The sequence below is a fragment of the Cnephaeus nilssonii genome (genome assembly GCF_951640355.1).
Source record: "Cnephaeus nilssonii genome assembly, chromosome: 14".
Classification (NCBI taxonomy): Eukaryota; Metazoa; Chordata; class Mammalia; order Chiroptera; family Vespertilionidae; genus Cnephaeus; species Cnephaeus nilssonii.
This window is the reverse complement of record NC_137085.1, coordinates 220,161-240,931: the sequence shown is the minus strand read 5'-3', so window position 1 is coordinate 240,931 and position 20,771 is coordinate 220,161. Positions and strand designations below refer to the sequence as shown.

At 62.6% G+C, this 20,771-nt stretch overlaps 1 protein-coding gene across 4 annotated transcripts in view; it reads right to left on the bottom strand.

The window, feature by feature from the left end:
- Positions 1-2,698: 2,698 nt before the first annotated feature.
- The window catches only part of NACC2 (NACC family member 2), a 43,969-nt gene continuing 25,896 nt past the window's right edge, over positions 2,699-20,771 (bottom strand). For all 4 annotated transcript variants that reach the window (XM_079790498.1, XM_079790499.1, XM_079790500.1 and 1 more), the window contains 4 exons: positions 8,733-8,897; positions 7,545-7,650; positions 7,125-7,222; positions 2,699-6,447 (listed from right to left, as the gene is read on the bottom strand). In XM_079790498.1, the coding sequence (XP_079646624.1) occupies positions 5,930-6,447; positions 7,125-7,222; positions 7,545-7,650; positions 8,733-8,897 (887 nt within the window). In that variant the 3' untranslated portion in view covers positions 2,699-5,929. The remainder of the gene's footprint in view (positions 6,448-7,124; positions 7,223-7,544; positions 7,651-8,732; positions 8,898-20,771) is intronic.

Here is a 20,771-nt window from a genome sequence, read left to right as displayed (position 1 = left end):
CTCAGAGGCCCTCCACCCCATGTGGACATCGGGAGGGGTCCGCCGTGGGGCCCCACTTTGGACCCAGAGCAGGGCAGTCATTCCCCTGGGGTGGACGGTGGAGAGACAGGCCGGCCCAGCACCTGCACCCGCTCCTCTCTGCAGCCCCAGGACCCTGCAGCCCGGCCCCGAGCCCGAAGGACCCGTCGGCCCCCGCAGTGCCTCCGGAGGGGGGGTCCCCATCCCGCCTCCCCATCCCGCCCTGGCCCATGGCCCTACGGTGGAGAGCGGGGCCTTCGTTTTCACCCCACGAGGCGGGCGAAGAGGGGGGCCGCCACGCCAAGGCCCGGAGGGAGGACAAAGGGCTCTGGTCCTGCTGGCTCAGCACCCTCCTCCCCGGCAGCACAAAGGGCTGGGGGAGGGGAGGCTGGGGCTCGAGGACGAGGGCCAGGCAGGTTCGGATGCTTCAGCCAGTGTCTTCGGAGGCTGCAGGGGCGGAGAGGCCGCTGACGCACGGGCCGAGGGCTTGGAGCACGGGCAGGGGCCGCTCCGCTCCCAGACCCAGGAGGCCTGGGTTCTACCCAAGACGCCCTCACATACCCGCCCCCCCCCCCCCCACATACACACACCCCGTGGGCCTCAGCTGCCCTGGCCACAGAGGGCCGAGCTGGCCTGATTGCAGAGGGCCGAGCTGGCCTGGCCGCAGAGGGCCGAGCTGGCCTGGCCGCAGAGGGCCGAGCTGGCCTGGTGGGGGACTTGTGGGGGGCTTCGGGGCCCTCCTGACTGTCCACGGCCCACAGGCTGGTGTCTCCACTGGCCCAGGTGGGTGACCCGGAACCCACCCCGCCCACCGGCTTCGAGGCCTGCGGGGAGGGGCTTGCCCCCGGCTGAGTGGATGTGGGGGGAGCTGGGCGGGGTGGGGACAGGCCTCCTGGGCCTCCTGGGGGAGGGCTGGCTCAGGACGGCCCAGACCAGCACCCGTTGGTGCCGAGTCCCCAGCGAGGGCCCTTCTCCTGACCATGTCCATCCCCCTCCAACCTGTGCCTGCTCCGTGTGCCCAGGGGACCCCCTCACCTGGGGAGACCCCCACAAAACAGGGCCACCGAGCCCGCCCCCGAAACAAGCAAGCAGTGAGCCCCATCTCGCAGGCCGGGTGCTGCGAGGCCCGCGAAAGGCGGGGGAGACCCGGTGGGAGACCCGGTGGGGGTGGCCACCCTGGACCAGACCCTCCCGGGACAGGGGGAGGAGGCCCCGCCGGCAGGTGTCCGCTGTGGGAGGCAAACGCAGGGCCAGCGACCACACCCACCGATCGCCCCGATGCCAGGCCTGGCCGCCGGGGCCCGGGGGAGCTCAGGCAGGCGCCCTGGCTCCAGCAGAGAAGAGGGGCCAGGCCTGAACCCCACCCGCCTGCAGGGGGGACACTCCCTAGGCAGCTGGGAGGTGGAGCCCGCGCCGCTCCGGGGCTCCCAGGACCAGGTGACCGGCTCGCCCACCTGCAGTTCCCCCTCAGCCCACCGGGGGCAGGCCGGGCCCAGCAGGAGGGTGGGCATGGGAGGCAGGCAGGTGAGCCGGGTGAGGTGGCCCGCCCCGGTTGCACACAAGAAGGAAATGAGCCCTGGCCAGTGTGGCTCAGTGGATAGAGCATCGGCCTGCGGACCGAAGGGTCCCGGGTTCGGTTCCGGTCAAGGGCACGCACCTCGGTTGCAGGCTCCTCCCCGGCCGGAGCCCTGGTGGGGGTGCGTGCAGGAGGCAACCAATCGATGTGTCTCTCTCACATCGGTATTTCTCTCTGTCTTTCCCTCTCGCTTCCATTCTCCCTACGAGTCAATGGGAAATACCCTCAGGGGAGGATTTAGAAAAAGGAAGATAAGGAGGCCCTCAGCCAGGCCCGTGACCCCGGCCATCCTGCCCAGCAGCCCCTCCCCTCAGGAGACTTTGTGGGGGGAGGGAGAGGGGCCAGGTGCGGGCAGTGAGCAGCGAGCCTCCCCCCCCGGGGCTCCCGGGTCCTGAGGACAGCCCAGGACAGCCGGTCACTCTGCCGCGAACAGCCCAGCCCCCTCCCTGGCTTCTCAGTGTCCCCCCTCAACCCTCCCGTCCAAGCACAGCCCAGGCCACGCGGGTTTGAACTGACTTTATTATTCTGTAAATGTGAACTTTACAAAGCGCTTTACAATGACCGGTCATGTCCTTCTGTCTGTCTGTGACGGACATCCACTCCACGGAGTGGCTCTGAGCACGCCGGCGGGCGTCTCTGTGGGCTGAGTTATTGGAACAGCGTCAGCCACGGCTAAGAAGCGACAGCCCGGAGCCTGGCGCAGCAAGAACCAAGGTTTCCTCCTTCTTAAAAGAAAGAAAAAAGCAAAAAAAAAAAAGGCGAGGGTCTGAGGCCGAGGGCGGCCGCAGTGGTACATGCGTGGAGCCGACCTCGTCCGGCACAGGCGTGCGTGTTTGGTTTATTGGTTGTTAACAGTCGAGAGTTTCAGTGTCCCACACCCCACACCAGCCTCACAACCACCGGCTCCTGCGGAAAGCCCGGAGGACGAGGGTCTGTTTGCTCCCAGTGTCATCCAAAGGTTCAAGTCAAAAATATTCGTACGACGTTACACTCAGCTCTTTTTCTTGTCTGCTAAAAATAGTATTGCGAGTTTTGGCTTCTGTGGACGTAAAAATTACAGTCATGTGCAAAACGCGAACAAGGAAGCGACTGATCAGAATTTGAGCAGGTGGTCCAATCCGAATCTTTAGATTCTGCGTAATTTTCCTTTTCAGGTTTTTTTTTTTTTCCCCAAAGAAACACAACAAACAAACAAACAACCCAAAACCTTTGCCACGTTAGAAACAGCTTGCACCAGCCCTCACGGTCTCGGTCCCCGGGTGCTGCGTGGGGGTGCCGTGTGGAGCCGCTGGTGCCGGGTCCGGCAGCAGCAGTTAAAGCTCAGGGCACCTGTGCGCCCCGTTCTGCGGGGGTTACTGCGGCCGAGGCAACAGGCTTTCTCCAAGTTTTCAGGTGGTTTGTGGGTCATCGGCCTTTTCCTATGGCAAGATATTGCCATAAAAATCACCCGTCGAAGGGGAATCTGAGCAGCCACTGCCGGGGAGGCCGGCCCTGGGCCAATCCTGCCACCGAGGGGGACACACCAGGGCCGCACCCCAGAGTCCCTCACCCAGGGACCCCACTCCTGTCTTCCTCCCAGCTCTCAACACAAACACAGAATGAACTTTCCTGGAGGAGACGCCCACGAGGCTCAGGAGCCCTGCCCGGTCACCCACCTGCAGGGTCACCCACCTGCAGGGTCCCCCACCCCGGAGGCCGGGAGGGGCCGCAGGCTCACCCCGAGGGCTCTCCCGGCCTTGCGTCCGCAGCCACGTCCCGTCAGGGCACATAAGACAACAGGATCCAATGCACAGTTATTGACCACAGAGAACTCTGGCCGAGGCCAGACACAGTGCAGAAAACAAGACAGAATTCAAGTACCGAGGCAGCCGGCCGTGGCCGGGGGACCCCGCCGTGCTCACAGTATCCGTCCCATCGCTGGTCCCGCCCGTGGGACCGAGGGACCCTTGCACTCCACCACCCCAGCCGCCTCCTGCAGGAGGGTGGGGAGCGGCCGGACCCCGGGCCCTTGGCCGCCGCGTCAGCTACACACATGGGTGCCTGCTCCTCCCCGAGGCGCCGCTAGGCCTCACTCCGTGACAGATGCGTGGTGGGTGCGTGTCGCTAACAGTCAAGCTCGGGGGGAAGGCGCAGCTCCTCACAGACACTGAGTGGCTTGTCTCTCGTCTACAGGGCGTGGGGTCAGGGTGGCCGACAGGACAGGAATGAGTCGTCGTGTAAACAGAGGAGGGAGGCGGGTGGGGAAGAGGGAGAGGGGAAGGTGCTAAGGCACTCTGGAAGGCCCCGCGAGCCAGGCCGCGCCGCCCCCAGGAACGCTTGGGCCGGGGCGCCAGCACATACAACCATCAGCCACGCCCGCCCGCCCGCCCACGCGCCGAACCCACGCCCACGCGGGACACTTAGTGCAAAACGCCGGCCTGGCCCGCCCGGCCGGGAGCTCAGACCCGTTCACATTGAACGATTCAAGTTTCACCTCGCTCGGCCTTCCTCCCCCGGGCCCACAGAGCGGACGGCGATGGTCAACCATTCAGGGGCAGAGGTCACGGGACATTGTGCTGGCCTGAGCCGCGGCCAGGCCTTCTCTGTGCGGCCACCGCCGGCCAGGGCACCCTCCCTTCCTGGCCCTGGGCGGGCGCCGTGCCCACTTTGGGGTGGAGGAGAGAGAGGGAGACAGAGTGAGCCCCCTCTGTCCGTAGCCGGGAGAGGGGGGCCCGAGGGTCCCCAGGGAGCGTCAAATTAAAGTGCAAATTTGGGTCGGGGAGCAAATCAAGGAAACTCCGGCGGGGAGATGGGGGGAGTCAGCCGCACCCACCACCACCTGCAGGGCCCTGAGTCCACCTGAGGGTGCTGAGGGCACGGCCTCCTCTCACTCCCAGGAGGACCCAAGTCTGGTCCCTCATGGGCTGGGGCGGGGGGTGGGTGGGCGAGGCCAGGTGGCTGGTCTGAAGCCCCCAGAGACGCAGTCCCTTCAGGCGCAGGACCCCGGGCAGGGTCAGCGGTGGAGGGACTGAGCTCAGCCCCAGGTGGCTGCCCACCTAGGGTCCCGCCCCCCAGGTCCCCACCCCTTCCGGAAGCTGTCAGATCTATCTGGAGGCCAGGCACACATGTGGCGGGGCTGGGGGGTGGGGGGCAGGAGGCTCCATGCAGCCTGGGAAGGAGCCCCCCACCCCCGCCCCAGGCTACCTCACCTTGGGACCCCATGTGGCCCGGCGCTGGGGGGCTCGGCTCTGTGGGTCCTGAGTCACACACGGGTGGAGGGCCGGGGAGGCAGAGCCGGGTCAGGGCACCTGGCAACGCTGCCGGGACTCAGGACTGCGAGGGCGGCAGGAGCCCTGTTCCTTCCCCCAAACCAGCAGCTGAACTGCAGAGGGAACATCGCAGCCTCAGCGTGGGGCACCCCCCTCCCCCGGTCAGAGCACAGCACGGGGGCCCCACTCTGGCCCAGCTGGCTCCTGCCTCACCAAGCAGGCCCCCCACCTGCAGGCTGGCCCCTGAGTGGCCTCCCCCTCAGCACACACTCTGGCTGCCTGTCCGGGGGCCGCCTGCCCCCGACAGGTGAGTAAACCCTCACCTGTGTACAGAGGACCCGCCCCCAAGCCACAGTGGATGGGGGCAGAGACACCCCGTCCTCCCTCTTTTGGGTCTGAAAGGTTCCAAGTCGTGCATGGAAGAGCTGAATTCAGACCCAAACACACACACACAGAATCCTAACAAGGCCGAGCGCCGGGCACCCGGGTGGCGGCCCCGCCCCACAGGCCAGCGGGCAGCCTGGCCGGAGCCGGGGGCGGGGGGGGGGGGCCCAGGTGCGAGGGGGTGGGGGCGGCCGTGGGGGCGGAGCCCAGGTCCAGCCAGGAGCCCTTTCTCCTCTCCCTGGGATAGCAAGGCCCATCACGGCTCCGTCACCCTCCCACACGCACACGGACCAGGCCGGCCTGACCCCCGTTGCAGGAAGAAGGAAACACCAGGGGTTCAGCCACAGAGGGGCGGGCGGGGTCCCTGGCTTCGTCCTGGCAGAGGGGCAGGAAGGGGTGGGGGCTCGGGCAGGGCCGGGCACCGGGGCCCAGGGCCCGCCGGCCCGTTCCGTCCGAGCAGGGGGTGAAGCTACACGTGGAGACGGACCTCGAGTATCAAGGGGCCGGGCCGTTCGGGCGGCAGCCAGGCCTCCTTGTTTACAGTGTCCCGAATGCACTGTCTCCTTCATGAACCTTAAATACAAGCAGAATAAAATCACATTGTTTTCAGGCAACAGCCGTTCAGTAGGTGAGTGGCTTGATCACATTTGTTTCTATTAGTAACGCATGCAAGCAGCTAGTCCCGTCCCCGGCGCCCGGCCCGCTACAGAGTCCCCGCGTAGGCGCCGTCTGGCCTCCGGGCCGAGGGCGTCGGGGGCCGGGAGCCGGGGCCGCCCTGCTCGAAGGGCTGCGGGGGGCTCTGGCCGTCAGGGGGCAGCGGCTCGGGCGCGGCCACCTCCTGGATGACGGAGCCGGCCCCCTCGGCCTCCTCTCCGGCCTCGAAGGGGGGGTTGGCGGGGGCGCCCAGGTCGACGACGTTCACGGCGTCAGTTCTCAGGGCCACGATGGCGGCCGCGTCGCCCCGCCGCTCGGCGTACAGCCGCTGCTCGAACACCTGCGCGGCGGCGGCGGCGGCCGCAGCGGCCGGGAACTCGGGGTCCAGGGCCACGCCGGCGGCCGAGGAGCCCATGACCGTGCGGTACATCTCCACGCCCTCGGGGAGCATGGACTTGATCTTGGGCAGCCAGCGCTTCCGGACACGGCGGGCGTTGGTGCACATGTCGGCCGCGATCACGTTCATCTCGCTCTCCTTGAAGCTGGGCGCGAAGTTCTGGCAGTACACTGGAGGGACGGGGGACGGCGTGAGGGGCTGCCCTCAATGGGGGGACGGGGGACGGCGTGAGGGGCGGCCCTCACTGGAGGGACGGGGGACGGCGTGAGGGGCGGCCCTCACTGGAGGGACGGGGGACGGCGTGAGGGGCGGCCCTCACTGGAGGGACGGGGGACGGCGTGAGGGGCTGCTGCTCTCGGACTCCAAGCCGCCCCTCTGCCCGCCGGCCGCACCCACACTGTGCCGACTGCACAGGCCCCTTTTTGCTCTCAAACAACAGATGTTGTTTAAGCAGAAGCTGTGGCGTCTGCACCCCTGGCCACAGGAGGACGCACACTGGCCGTGGCCCGCCCGGCACCGCGGGCTTCTCCCCAGACGGGGGGCGGGGCGGCGGCGTCTGCCACCGCGGTGCCCGGCCTCACCCCATGCACCCAGGAGTGGGAGGCAGAGCCGCCGAGCAGATGGCAGAGGCTCAAAATAACCGCCGTGTCAGTAAAGCGTTTTGTTCAAAACGGAAAACCAGATCCATTTCGCGTGTTGAACCGTCCCACAGCTGCACTCCTCACCCCTGGGGACCTGGCTCCCGGGAGCCGGGCCCCCGAGAGCCATCCTTCCTCCTCCCCCGACCCCAACCGACCCGGGGAGGCCACCCCTCCGGCCGCGTCCCCCGCAGGCCCCGGGCCCTTACGTTTCACAGCGTTGAGGACCCGGCTGTCCAGCGGCTTGCGGCTGGGGTCGCTGGTGGACGAGCGGATGCCGGTGCCACAGCTGTTGGCCAGCGTGTTCCTGGGAGGGAGGGAGGAGGAGGCAGTGCGGCCGGGCCACAGCATGGCCTCCCCAGGGACCGCGCTCACCCCCGGGGGTGGGTACAGTTGGGGGGGGGGGGCGGCCCAGGCCCAGCGGGACGGGAGGAAGGAATGCCCTCGGGGAGGGCTGCTCTGTGCACCCCTGGGTGGAGGCGGCGGCTCCTCGCTTTGGGAGGGTCCCCAGGCCCGGACCTGGACCCTCCCCCACGTGCTGGGTGCTCGGGGTGAGGTCAGGAAGGGGGGGCTGGCGGGAGGCTGGCGGCCCGGGGGCGGGGGGGGGGGCCTCCGGGCGGGGGACCTACCTGTCGAAGAAGGTGGCGAGCAGCCTGCGCAGCAGCACCTTGTGCTTCACGCCCGCGCACAGGTGGCAGTTCATGAGCTGGCCCCGCGTGATGCAGACGCCCGAGCCTGCGCCAGACACACAGTGAGGCCGCCGCCCGCCCGGGCACAGAGGGCGGGGGGCGGGGGCAGGATGGGGGCAGCGGGGCCTCCTGAGCTCCGTGAGCAGGACCTGCCCAGGCCCGGGGCCCTGTCACCTGGGAGGCGGCCTCGGGACTCCCTCGAGGGCTGAACCTGAGCTACCCGCCCAGCCTCCCTCGAGGAACTCCCCGGCTGGCCCCCGAGATGCAGACACGGAGGTGGGTGAGGGCGGAGGCCGGGCAGGGCTGCAGGTCACCAGCGAGGGTGCCATGCCGTCAGCATCGTCTCCCCAGACAGCCTGACAGCCTAAGAGCAACTCCCACTGAAAAGAAAACCGCCGCTGGCCGGCCTGGCTCAGGGGGTGAGCGTCGACCTAGGAACCAGGAGGTTCCGGGTTCGATTGCAGACAGGGCACAGGCCCGGGTTGTAGGCTCGATCCCCAATGGGGGGCGTGCAGGAGGCAGCCGATCCATGATTCTCTCTCATCGTGGATGTTTCTCTCTCTCCCTCTCCCCTCTCTCAGAAATCAATTAAAAAAAGAAAAGAAAGAAAGAAAAAAAATAAAAATAAAAAAAGAAAAGAAAAGATAAATATTCTGACAAAGACATGGCCCTGATGGGCTTCTGACCTGCTCAGAACGCCCGGCCCTCACCCTGCAGACACGGCAAGGGGCATCATGGGGGTCAGGGGCACTCCGGGGGTCGGGGGGGCACCATGGGGGTTGGGGGACACCATGGGGGTCAGGGGGGCACTCCGGGGGTCGGGGGCACTCGGGCTCAGGGTCTGGGTGGGGGATTCCAAACTGCGTTCGACTTGGTTCTACCTTCGCCCTAAATTGCGACACAGTCATGGCGGCCGCCCCGCCATCAGAAGCCGGCCCAGCCCAGGGGATGAGATTGAAATGCTGATTAACGCCCCTGACTGACCCCTGATGGCACATTCTGAGAGGAAATGAGAGGGACAGAAGGTGCTCTGTCTTTCCTTCTGGCGGACGGCGATGAGGACATTGCTCACGGCTCTGAAGGAAAAATCACCCGCGGGCTCGGCTCCCAGGGGCCGGGGCGCCTCACCTGCCACCAGCTCCAGCTTCTCGCCCGGGTCGCCCTCCGAGTAGAGCTTGGGGTGGCAGCGGTACCCGATCTGGCTGATGAGGCTGGCGGGCAGGGCCACCAGGTCACGGCGGATGAGAACACAGGAGCGGCTCTCCAGCGGCACTGGCTCGGGCTTCTCTGGCACTGCGGGCACAGAACCCGCGGTCAGGGGTCCCCAGGAGCCGCCTGGGCAGGGGCGGAGGGCGGAAGCGCCTGCCCTGCCCGCCCAGCCTGGCGGAGCTGCTGTGCCCGACTCTGCACCCTCCCTGCCCGCCCAGCCTGGGGGACCCCTGCCGTCTGCAGGGAGGACCAGAATGAGCAAGTGGGCGGAGGAAGGCAGGGGAGGCATGCCCGCCCGGCCGTGGGTGCCCAGAATAAGTCACCGAGGCCCTGGGGGCTCCTGGGAGCGTCGACCTCAGGTAGGGGGCTCCATCTTGTCTGCTAAGCACTTGCCGCCATAACGACAGGTGGCAGCTGCGAATGTTCCTGACAAACCCCCCGGGGGAGGGAGTGGGGGTGCAGTCAGGGATCCCTGAGCGACCAGGCCCGCAGCTACATGGGGGGATGGGGGCCGGGTGGGGGCTCAAGGAGGCAGGTCTAAAGGGCACTTGCTGGGCACCCACCACGCCCACTGCTACCCCAGGGCCAGGAGACGAGGGGGGAGGGCCAGGCAGGGTGGTACCAACACAGAAGACAGAGGGCCCAGCCCCACCAGGTCCGAAGCCGCCCCGAATCCCCACCAGGGGCCCCAGGGCCCTTGGCTCGGACCCTTTGCAGGGAGGTACCGGCCAGTCCGTGACTTCAGTCCAGCTGCGGCCCAATTCCAGGAGGAGAAAGGGGATCCCCTGGCCCCCCAGTTAGCAGGCCTCGGCCCGCACAGATGAGGGCGGAGTTGGTGGGCATTCCCCAGGAGGCATGTGGGGGGGACACAGCGGGTTGGGGGGGATCAGCCGAGAGCAATAGAGAATCTTCCAAACCCGGAACCCCCCGGTACTTGGGGCGCAGGAACCCCCACGGCATTTCACAACAATTCCCGCCCCCCCGCCCCCGCCGCCGTGGGGATGGCGCAGCAGACAGGCAGCCTGGCGCCCACGGCGTTTACAGAGCCCTGGGTCCGCCCCCCATTCCTGCGCTTTCTCTAAACAGCACGCCACGTGCCCTGCGGGCCCCCCAGCCCAGCCCCCAAGAGCCAGAGACGTCAGATCCAGCACAGGCGAGTGCTCGCTATTCCTGCTGGGCCCGTGCCAGTGCCACGCCAGCTAAAAATACCAGCCCCAGGGGCGCACCTGCAGAGGTGCCCCGATTCCTCCCCGTTACACGGGGTTCTGGAAACCGGGGAGCTGTGCCAGGTGTGAGGGGCGGCCGTGTCCCTGTGGCCTCTGGGTGGGTCACTCAGCCTGGTGGCGAGGGGGCAGCCCCTGGTGGGCGGGGGCGTGGCCGCTGCAGAGACTCCGCCCAGGACACCGAGGTCCCCGAGCAGGGACCCAGGGGCCTCCTGCCACCCCAGGACCGGCTCCTGAGTGGGGCTGCGGCCTTCACCACCCACGGCCCCACTTCAACCAGCAGCCACGGGGCCTCCGGGCGGGGGCTCCGAACAGCGGGCACAGGACACGGGCGGGGGCTCCGAACAGCGGGCACAGGACAGGGGCGGGGGTTCCGAACAGCGGGCACAGGACAGGGGCGGGAGCTCCGAACAGCGGGCACAGGACACAGGGCGGGGGCTCCGAACAGCGGGCACAGGACAGGGGCGGGGGCTCCGAACAGCAGGTACAGGACATGGGGTATGGGCTCCGAACAGCGGGCACAGGACACGGGCGGGGGCTCCGAACAGCGGGCACAGGACACGGGCGGGGGCTCCGAACAGCGGGCACAGGACACGGGCGGGGGCTCCGAACAGCGGGCACAGGACAGGGGCGGGGGTTCCGAACAGCGGGCACAGGACAGGGGCGGGAGCTCCGAACAGCGGGCACAGGACACAGGGCGGGGGCTCCGAACAGCGGGCACAGGACAGGGGCGGGGGCTCCGAACAGCAGGTACAGGACATGGGGTATGGGCTCCGAACAGCGGGCACAGGACACGGGCGGGGGCTCCGAACAGCGGGCACAGGACACGGGCGGGGGCTCCGAACAGCGGGCACAGGACACGGGCGGGGGCTCCGAACAGCGGGCACAGGACACGGGCGGGGGCTCCGAACAGCGGGCACAGGACACGGGCGGGGGCTCCGAACAGCGGGCACAGGACAGGGGCGGGGGCTCCGAACAGCGGGCACAGGACAGGGGCGGGGGCTCCGAACAGCGGGCACAGGACACGGGGCGGGGGCTCCGAACAGCGGGCACAGGACAGGGGCGGGGGCTCCGAACAGCGGGCACAGGACAGGGGCGGGGGCTCTGAACAACGGGCACAGGACAGGGGCGGGGGCTCCGAACAGTGGGCACAGGACACGGGCGGGGGCTCCGAACAGCGGGCACAGGACAGGGGCGGGGGCTCCGAACAGCGGGCACAGGACACGGGGTATGGGCTCTGAACAGTGGGCACAGGACACGGGGCATGGGCTCCGAACAGCGGGCACAGGACACGGGCGGGGGCTCCGAACAGCGGGCACAGGACACAGGGCGGGGGCTCCGAACAACGGGCACAGGACACGGCGGGGCACCTGAGAGGAATGAGCTGTCGTCGAGGGGAGTGTTCTCGCGGTGGGAGGGGTCCCGGCGGGAACAGCGCCGCCTCACGAGCGGCGGGCAGTCACACGGCCAAAGAAAACGCAGGTGTGGTCAAGGGGCACATGGTGGCCCTCCAGGGGGTCCAGAAGGGTCCCCGTGTGCCGTGGGCCCTGCTGTGTCCGGCCAGTGAGAAGGACAGGCGGACAGTCCTGTGCGGATCCCACTCAGCCCAGGCCCTGGCGGACTCAGACCCACAGACACAGGAAGTCGTGGAGGGAGGGGGGAGGGGGAGGGGGCGTGAGTGTTCAATGAGTTTGTCTGGCAGAGTTTTTTTGGGACGATGAGAAGGTCCTGGAGATGGTGGTGGCTGCCGCCCAACAGCTTGAACGTACCCAACGCCGCTGAGCCGTGTGCTTAGAAAGGAGCAGGATGGCCCGGCCGGCCTGGCTCCGTGGTTGAGCATTGAACTATGAACCAGGAGGTCACAGGCCGATTCCCAGTTAGGGCACAAGCCCGGGTCTTCAGGCTCCATCCCCAGTGTGGGGTGTGCAGGGGGCAGCCAATCAATGATTCTCATCACTGATGTTTCTCTCTCTCTCTCCCTCTCCCTTCTTCTCTCAAATGAATAAAAATCCATTTTTAAAATATGAGTAGGGTGCCCTGGCCGGGTGGCTCAGTTGGTTAGAGCATCGTCCCGAACGTCAAAAGGTTGTGGGTTCAATTCCCAGTCAGGGCACATACCTAGGCTGCAGGTTTGATCCCTGGTCGGGGGAGTACAGGAGGCAACTGATGTTTCTCTCTCACATCAATGTTTCTCTCTCTCTCTCTCCCCTAAAAAATAAATAAATAAATAAAAGCATATTCTCAGGTAAGGATTTTTTTAAAAAATATATTTTATTGATTTTTTACAGAGAGGAAGGGAGAGGGATAGAGAGTCAGAAACATTGATCAGCTGCCTCCTGCACGCCCCCTACTGGGGATGTGCCCGCAACCAAGGCACATGCCCTTGACCGGAATCGAACCCGGGACCCTTCAGTCCGCAGGCCGATGCTCTTATCCACTGAGCCAAACCGGTTTCGGCTCAGGTAAGGATTTTTAAAAAAGGGTAAAATGGTCACTGTGATGTGTATTTTACCACAAGAAAGGAAAAAACGTACAAAGTCCCTGGGGAACCACTGGTGAGACCTCGGGGCAGCCCGGGCAGCCCCCCTTTGGGGGCCCCACCACAGGAGTGGAGCGGGCAGGGACAGGGAGGGGTGCCCCCTCCGCAGAGCAGATGCCTCTTGTTGGAACGGCAGAGCGGGAAGACGACCCCCCGGTCCTTCGTTACCTAGAAAAACACAATGGAAACCGGGCGGAGGAAGGAGCTGACGCACACCAGACGGAGGCAGCCCGTGGCCCAGAAACGGGGCCGTGTCCACGAACACGCTCGGCGGGTCTGTGACAGAGCGCACACGCCACTCCACGGGGGGGGGGGGGGGGGCGCGCCTGGTCCCCAGGCAACATACACAGAGACGCCCCCGGTCTCAACCTCACACCTCGCACAGCGACAACAGAAAGGGATCGCAGACCTGAACCTCAGACACAGAAGGACGAAACTTTCCGAAGAAAACGGGAGGCGGTCTCTGAGGTCTCGGGTTCGGCTAAAAGCGTGGCCATGGCTACAAGCGCCCCCCAGACAACAAGTACCTGACACACGGGGTCGATCCGACGGACAACTCCTGTCTGGGACGGTGGGAACCCGCTGGGTGTGGCCGGAGGGAGGAAGGAAGGAACGCGAAGGTGGGAACAGCACCCAAACACCTGAGTACAAACACCCGCTCCCCGGGCCCCGCCCCCCGAGGTGAGACAGAGGGGGCCACGGCGGGTGCCCAGGGCCTCCTGCTTGGGAGGTCCAGGCGCAGCTGCTGGGGACGACGCAGGGCGGGCAGCCATCAGACGCCGCGCGTGCTGCAGCATCGGCGTGCCGCCGGGAGGTGACAGCCCCCCCGCCCCAAACATGGAGCTAAAGGACCTCGAAACCCAAGGGAAGAGCACATGGACCTCAAAGAAAGAAGCAAAGTGAACGTGGAAGCACATGTGAGAGAAAGACAACCCGGAGGCTGGTCTCAGACAGGATGGTGGGGGTCCCTAGCAAGGCTCCATGAAGAAAAGCGGGGAGACGCAAACCCCACCATTACGGCACCACCGGGTCTGCGGCCAGGCCAGCGGGTTCACCGTCAAGGCCACGGGCAGGCGCTCCGGCCACATCGGCTTCTGCTGCACACACATCCTTGTTTGCTTTTATTTATTTTTATTTTTTATATATTTTATTGATTTTTTTACAGAGAGGAAGAGAGAGGGATAGAGAGTCAGAAACATCGATGAGAGAGAAACATCGATCAGCTGCCTCTTGCACACCCCCTACTGGGGATGTGCCCGCAACCAAGGTACATGCCCTTGACTGGAATCGAACCTGGGACCTTTCAGTCCGCAGGCTGATGCTCTATCCACTGAGCCAAACCGGTTTCGGCTGCTTTTATTTTTTAAAAAAATATATATTTTTATTGATTTCAGAGAGGAAGGGAGAGAGAGAGAGAGAGAGAGAGAGAGAGAGAGAGAGAGAGAGAAACATCAAAGATGAGAGAGAGAATCATGGATCGGCTGCCTCCTGCACGCCCCCACTGGGGATCAAGCCAGCAACCCGGGCCTGTGCCCTGGCCAGGAATCGAACCCTGAGCCCCTGGTTCCTAGGTTGACGCTCAGCCCCTGAGCCACGCCGGCCGGGCTGAACTCGTGATCATGAAACGTGCAAATGCTCAGCTCTGAGCACTGACCAGGGCACCCCAGCAGCAGTGAGCAAACCCCGCACGGAATCCTGACTCCAAGCCCCGCCCCCACCCCCCACCCCGAGCTGGGGAGGGGAGGTGGGCACCGGGACTGCTCTGTGGAATTTGAGACACACTTTAGAATAGAAACCTCTATATTAACACCAAGTACATAACAGAGATAAACGAAGGAGTAAAAAAAAGAAGTAGGGGGCCCTGGCCGGTGTGCTCAGTGGATAGAGCGTCGGCCTGTAGGCCAAAGGGTCCCGGGTTCGATTCTGCTCAAAGGCACGTGCCTCGGCTGCAGGCTCCTCCCAGGCCTGGGCCGTGGCCGGGGCACGTGCAGGAGGCAACCCATCGATGTGTGTCTCTCACGTGGATGTTTCTCTCTGTCTCTCTCTCTCTCTTCCACTCTGACAATCAATGGAAAAAGACCCTTGGGTGAGGATTAACAAAAAAAAATTTTTTTTTTAAAGAAATGGGGGGAAGAGGGATGTGCTGCTCCACAGACGGCCAGCGGATAAACGCCAAAGGGCCGGTCGACGGCCACTGACGGCTGGTGCAGGCTGGGCGGCTCAGCTCTTCTCGCAAAGCGACGGCAGTAACTCTACCCGGCGGAGGTCACCGCACGCACGGAATGATCAAAGGCAGCATCGCCCACACGGAGCCAGGCGGGTATCGGGTGCCTCCCGACACGGCACACGGAGACAGACGCCGCGTAGGATCCCGGCCGAAAGGCGCAACCCACGTCCAATCACGAGACGGAGCTGGGCAGGCACGCAGAGGGACGCTCTCCAGAATAACCGGACCGCGTTGGCCGGGAGGACCGTGTCACGCAGGACGGAGGGTGGGAAGTGACCCAGGATAACGCGACCGAAGACGATAGCCCGGGGTGCGATGTCTGATTCCGAAGTCAGTGCTGGGTCCGAGGCTCACACTGCTGTGGGGCCACAGGGAGACAGCCGGAGGGTTTAAACCTGGGCTGTGCGTCACCAGCAGCACCGCGGAGACAGAACGTCCTGGGTGTGTTATGTAAATATGTCTGTATTGATTTTAGAGAGAGTGCAAGGGCGAGGGGGGGAGGGGGGATTTGAGAAACATCGATCAGCTGAGGAGGAAAGCTGGTCAGAAACAGATCGAGACATGACAAAGAGAATTTTTAAAAGTGTAAACATGGGAACTCAAGGGGGAGAAATAAAAAGAACAGATAAGCCAAAACCAGTTTGGCTCAGTGGATAGAGCGTCGGTCTGTGGACTGAAGGGTCCCGGGTTCGATTCCGGTCAAGGGCATGTACATTCGTTGCGGGCACATCCCCGGTAGGGGGTGTGCAGGAGGCAGCTGGTCGATGTTTCTCTCTCATCGATGTTTCTAGCTCTCTATCCCTCTCCCTTCCTCTCTGTAAAAATCAATAAAATGTATTAAAAAAAAAAAAAGAACAGATAAGAACAAAATGTAATGGCAGATAAGACCGGTGAACAAGAAAAAAGCCCCAGAACCGTTCCATCTGAAGCCGGGACGGGAACGAGGCTGCACGTGCGGAAGTGCCGGCCTCGGCGGCCAGGGCGCAAACACTGTGTCCAAAAGGCTAAGCCCGTGGTCGGCAAACCGCGGCTCGCGAGCCACGTGCGGCTCTCTGGCCCCTTGAGTGTGGCTCTTCCACAAAATACCACGGCCTGGGCGAGTCTATTTTGAAGAAGTGGCGTTAGAAGAAGTTTAAGTTTTTAAAAAGTTGGCTCTCAAAGGAAATTTCAACCGTTGTCCTGTTGGTATTTGGCTCTGTTGACTAATGAGTTTGCCCACCACTGGGCTACGCAAACCCCGAGCAGAAGGCACACACGTGAAACGACACAGAGTCACGTCACCACCAGGGTAGCAGCCGCTTGAAAAGAAAGACACACCTGGGAACAGCGACGGGGACGCCAACGCCGCTGAGAGACGCACGCCGCCAGGAGACGAGAGAGAAGGACGGTCCCCCCAGAATTCCATTTCCAGCAAACACAGCCTTCGAAGGCGAGGGCGTCGAGCCGCATGATGCAAATGAATCAACTTTATATTAATGTTATGCTCCCACCAGGCAGATTATGTTAAAAGGCGGTACCATGACATTTTAACACTTTTCCCAGAATTCACCACGAGCCCATCACTAGGATGGTTAGACACGCGAAATGCTCTGAGCAGAAGGAGGGTGCTACCAGATGGAAACGCCAATCTACACAAAATATGTGGAACAGGCCGAGCATGTGGGCAAACAGAAAAGGCTTTTAAAAACATTTTTTTAAATATATTTTATTGATTTATTTTTTTTTTTACAGAGAGGAAGGGAGAGGGATAGAGAGCCAGAAACATCCATGAGAGAGAAACATCGATCAGCTGCCTCCTGCACACTCCCCACTGGGGATGTGCCCGCAACCAAGGTACATGCCCTTGACCGGAATCGAACCTGCGACCCTTGAGTCCGCAGGCCGATGCTCTATCCACTGAGCCAAACCGGTTAGGGCTAAAAACATTTTTTAAACGTCTTCAACAGAAAATGGGACATCCACATGAACACAACGGAACCTGGCCAGCCGGTGTAGCTCAGTGGTTGAGCATCGACCTATGAACCAGGAGGTCGCCAGCTCATTCCCAGTCAGGGCACATGCCTGCGTTCCAGGCTCCATCCCCGGTGAGGGGCGTGCAGGAGGCAGCCGATCCATATTCTCTCTCACCAATGTTTCTCTCTCTCCCTTTCCCTTCCTCCCTAAAAAAGAAAAAAAAAAATCAATGAAAAAAAAACAGAACGTTGGCTCATACTTTACACCTTATACAAAAATTAAGTCAACATGAATCATAGATTAAATGTAACCGAAGCCATAAAATATCTAGACGCGAACGCAGGAAAAAAACTCTGCCATCTTATTTAAAGACCTAAAGTCAACACCAACGCATGGTTTATAAGATAAACAGCTGATCGTTTAACTTCATCAAAATAAAAAACAAAACTATGAAAGACACTAGTAAGAGAATAGAAAGACAACCGTGGTCTGGAAGAAATGTTTACAAGTCACATGTCCAACCTAGGACTTTGGTCTGTAATATGTAAAGAGCGCACAGCACTCAACAATCCTCAGTACTGAACCCAACAGGAAAGGGGACTCGCCGAGGCAGGCCCTCGACCAGGAGAGGGAAACAACAGGCGTGGAAGACGTTCCTCGTCCGACGAGACAGAAAGACAAAAGCACCACAAACTACCGCCCCACGCCGGCTTCCGGATCACAGGACAAAACCGAGTGTCGGCAGGAGCAAGGCGACGGCGCGCTCAGGCGTGGCTGGTTCCTATACAGCTGAGCACACGCTCGCCGAGGACCCGCAGTCTCGCTCCTCGGCTAACTGACGCAGGAACAGGAACTCTGACGTGTGTGCAACCCCTGGGCACAGGGGCCTGCAGCCGCTTTATTCACAACTACGAAAAGCTCAGCCGCCTAAAGACCCTTTAACGGGCGAATAAGCAAACGGCGGTGCGGCCAAACAACGGAGCTGCGAACTCACACAACAACACCGACGGGTCTCGGGCGCTTTCTGGCTCAAAGGGACGCTTTCTGTTCGACTCCATTTCAGGGACAGAAACCAGATCCGCGGAGGCCGGGCGTCAGCAGGAGGCGGAAGAAGAGGCGGCCGAGGGCCCCCTGAGGGGCCTCCGGCCGGCGACACTGTTTTGTGTCTGGAGTGTGGAGGTGATCACGTGACGACGGGCAAGTTCAGACTCAGAGGACCGTCCGTGTTTAAATTTTAAAAGGGACTAAAATGGTGAAAAGATAACCGGCTGTTTCAAGTAAAAACAACAACACGACAAGGCTCGTTGCACACGAGGAAGCAAAATGCATGACAGCGGCACCAGGGCCGGGGCGGCGGTGGGGGGGGGGGGGGGGGACACGTCGAAGGGCTACGGTTTTGTTGTTAATTTTGGGAAGTTGTTGTTTGTTTTTAAAGATTTTTTAAAATTGATCTTTAGAGACTAGGGAGAGGGAGAGAGAGAAACACTGATGTGAAAGGGAAACATCGACCAGCTGCCTCGATCGGTTACCGGCTGTGACGGGACTAGGAAGTGCCTGGGGTGAGCTGAGGAGGCCGGCGTACACCGGCACCGCTGACGCGGGAAAGGGTGCCACCCCGAAGCCAACGGGGGCGGGGGGGGGGGGGGGAGCTGGAGGAACGCTAGGAGAACGTCACCCCAACACGTGCTGCTAAAGAGAAACCAGAGGCAGACAGAAGCCAGCAGCCACATCGCGGACGTGAGCCTGAGTCCATCGGAAACCGTCAGAGGCTCACGGCCGCCGGCGCGAGGGAGAGCCCGCCAGGCCGAACACCAACGCTAACCGTCCGTGGGAAATGCGAGCTGGGTCACAGGTGGGTTAAAGAGATGGAGACGCCCAGGCCACAGGCAGCAGGTGCACGGGAGCCGGACCGGCTGCGTTCACACCGAAGTCGACCAGAAATGGGTCAGTTCCACGAAAGACACACCCCCCCCCCCCCCGCCCTGTGGCGGGAGCGAGATGGAAGAGAAGGCCACGGTCTGTATCTCCAGGTAAACAGTGTGTCATTAAGAACGCCCCACAACTGTCCGGCTGCTGTGCCTCCGAGGCTGAGCATTGACCCATGAACCAGGAGGTCACCGGTTCGGTTCCCGGTCAGGGCACATGGCAGACATGTGGGAGGCAGCTGATCAATGGTTCTCCCTCATTGATGTTTCTATCTCGTTATCCCTCTCCCTTCCTCTCTCTAAAATCAATAAAAATATATATTTAAAATTTATTTTTTAATTTCCCACAATTGTCCTGGCCAGTGTGGCTTGGTAGTCAGTTCGATTCCCAGTCAGGGCACATGCCCGGGTTATGGGCTCCATCTCCAGTAGGGTGCGTGCAGGAGGCAGCTGATCAATGTTTCCCTTTCACAGCAATGTTTCTCTCCCTCTCCCTCTCCCTCTCCCTCTCCCTCTCCCTCTCCCTTATTCTCTAAACACCAATTTTTTAAAAAATCTTTAAAAACAAACGAACAAGCAAACAAAAACTTCCCAAAATTAACAGCAACAAAACCGTAGCCCTCAGAGGCCTCACTGATGAACCAATCCCACCAAACACGTGAGGAAGAGTGAACGTCGAACCAACACCACGCGTCTCAGAAAGGAGGCAGCAGGGAGCCACGGTGAGCCACGTTCTGGTGCCAGAACCAGACCAGGACCATGTAAGAGAACTGCAGATAATTCCCTCCACGAGACAGAGGCAAAATCCCCCAGCAAACGGTTAACACGCTGAACCCAGCAGCACACGCACACGGAGACAGCGCTGTGATGCAGTGACCCAGCGGGGTTTGCCCAGGAATGCAAGGATGGTTCACAGTTGAAAACTGGCTGATGCAATACACCCGCTCAGCAAAAGTACGGCGGGAACCCACGTCGTCATTTCCACAGACGACAGAAAACCTCATCCATGATTAAATGGAAGAGAGAACCAGGAGCTGTTTGGCGGCTGGGAGTTAAACACGCACCTCCCGTGTGGCCCAGCGCTGTCACCTGCACACGATGGTCCCAGCAGCCCCACGCTGGGGAGGGAAGGGGGGTGGTGACAATATTCCCCCCAGGAAGCTACCCACGTGTCTGCACGGGGGAGACTGAGCGCCGAGAGCACCGAGGACCCACACTTAGACCCACAGGACGAATCTCAAGGTCCAGTAAAAAGTGAGGCCTGCTGCGTACGCCCCCTCAGAGACTCTAGCACAGGGGAACCTGCGTGGCAGAGAGTGGGAGGGGAAAGGCGGGGCGGGGGGGAACCCGGGAAACTCTCGGGGGGAGTCCAGCGTTCCGTGTCTTGAGTGACCGGGATGCCGGATTGATGACAGCTCCCAACAGCGTCACCGGCACCCTGGGAATGGGCACGTTGCGCTGCATGCAAACACGTTCATAAACAAAAGGAGAGAAAAGGCAGGGCGGACCCACGCGGCTCTGAGTCGGAGACGCACTCCGCCGGTGAGAGAAGCCAGACTTCGCTTACGGGACGTTCTAGAACAGCCAGAGGACCCGCGTGAGGGAGAGCAGGCCCGCTGCCGGGTGGGGGGCGGGGGGAGTGTCTGGGGGCCTCTCCCCGTGGCTCACACGGGTTCTTTGTTCACTGACCCCACTGGAGAGTGTAAGTCACCCCTCAGCTCATTGGTTCAAGGACTCGCAGGGCGTCCAGGGGGCTGAGGGTTAAACGTGCTGCTGCTCGGAAGCTGAGGGCCCTGTGTTCTGGCAGCCGAGGCCGAGGCCCAGGCACCCGGAGGCCGCCCCTGGAGGCTCTCAGGGACGAGCCCCCCGCCCCCATGGCACCTGGGGTGCCCTCACAACCCCATGGTGGGACGGACACAGGGACCGGCACCGCCTTCACCCAGAGGCGCTGCCAGCGTGTTATTTCAAAAGGAAAGTCACATCCCCCCAGAGGCCCAAGGCCAGGCCAGGGCCACGCACACGCTCCCGCCTCCTGCTGCCCACACGGGAGCACGGGGAGGGCCGGGAACAGCCGTGCCCAGGTGTGTGTGC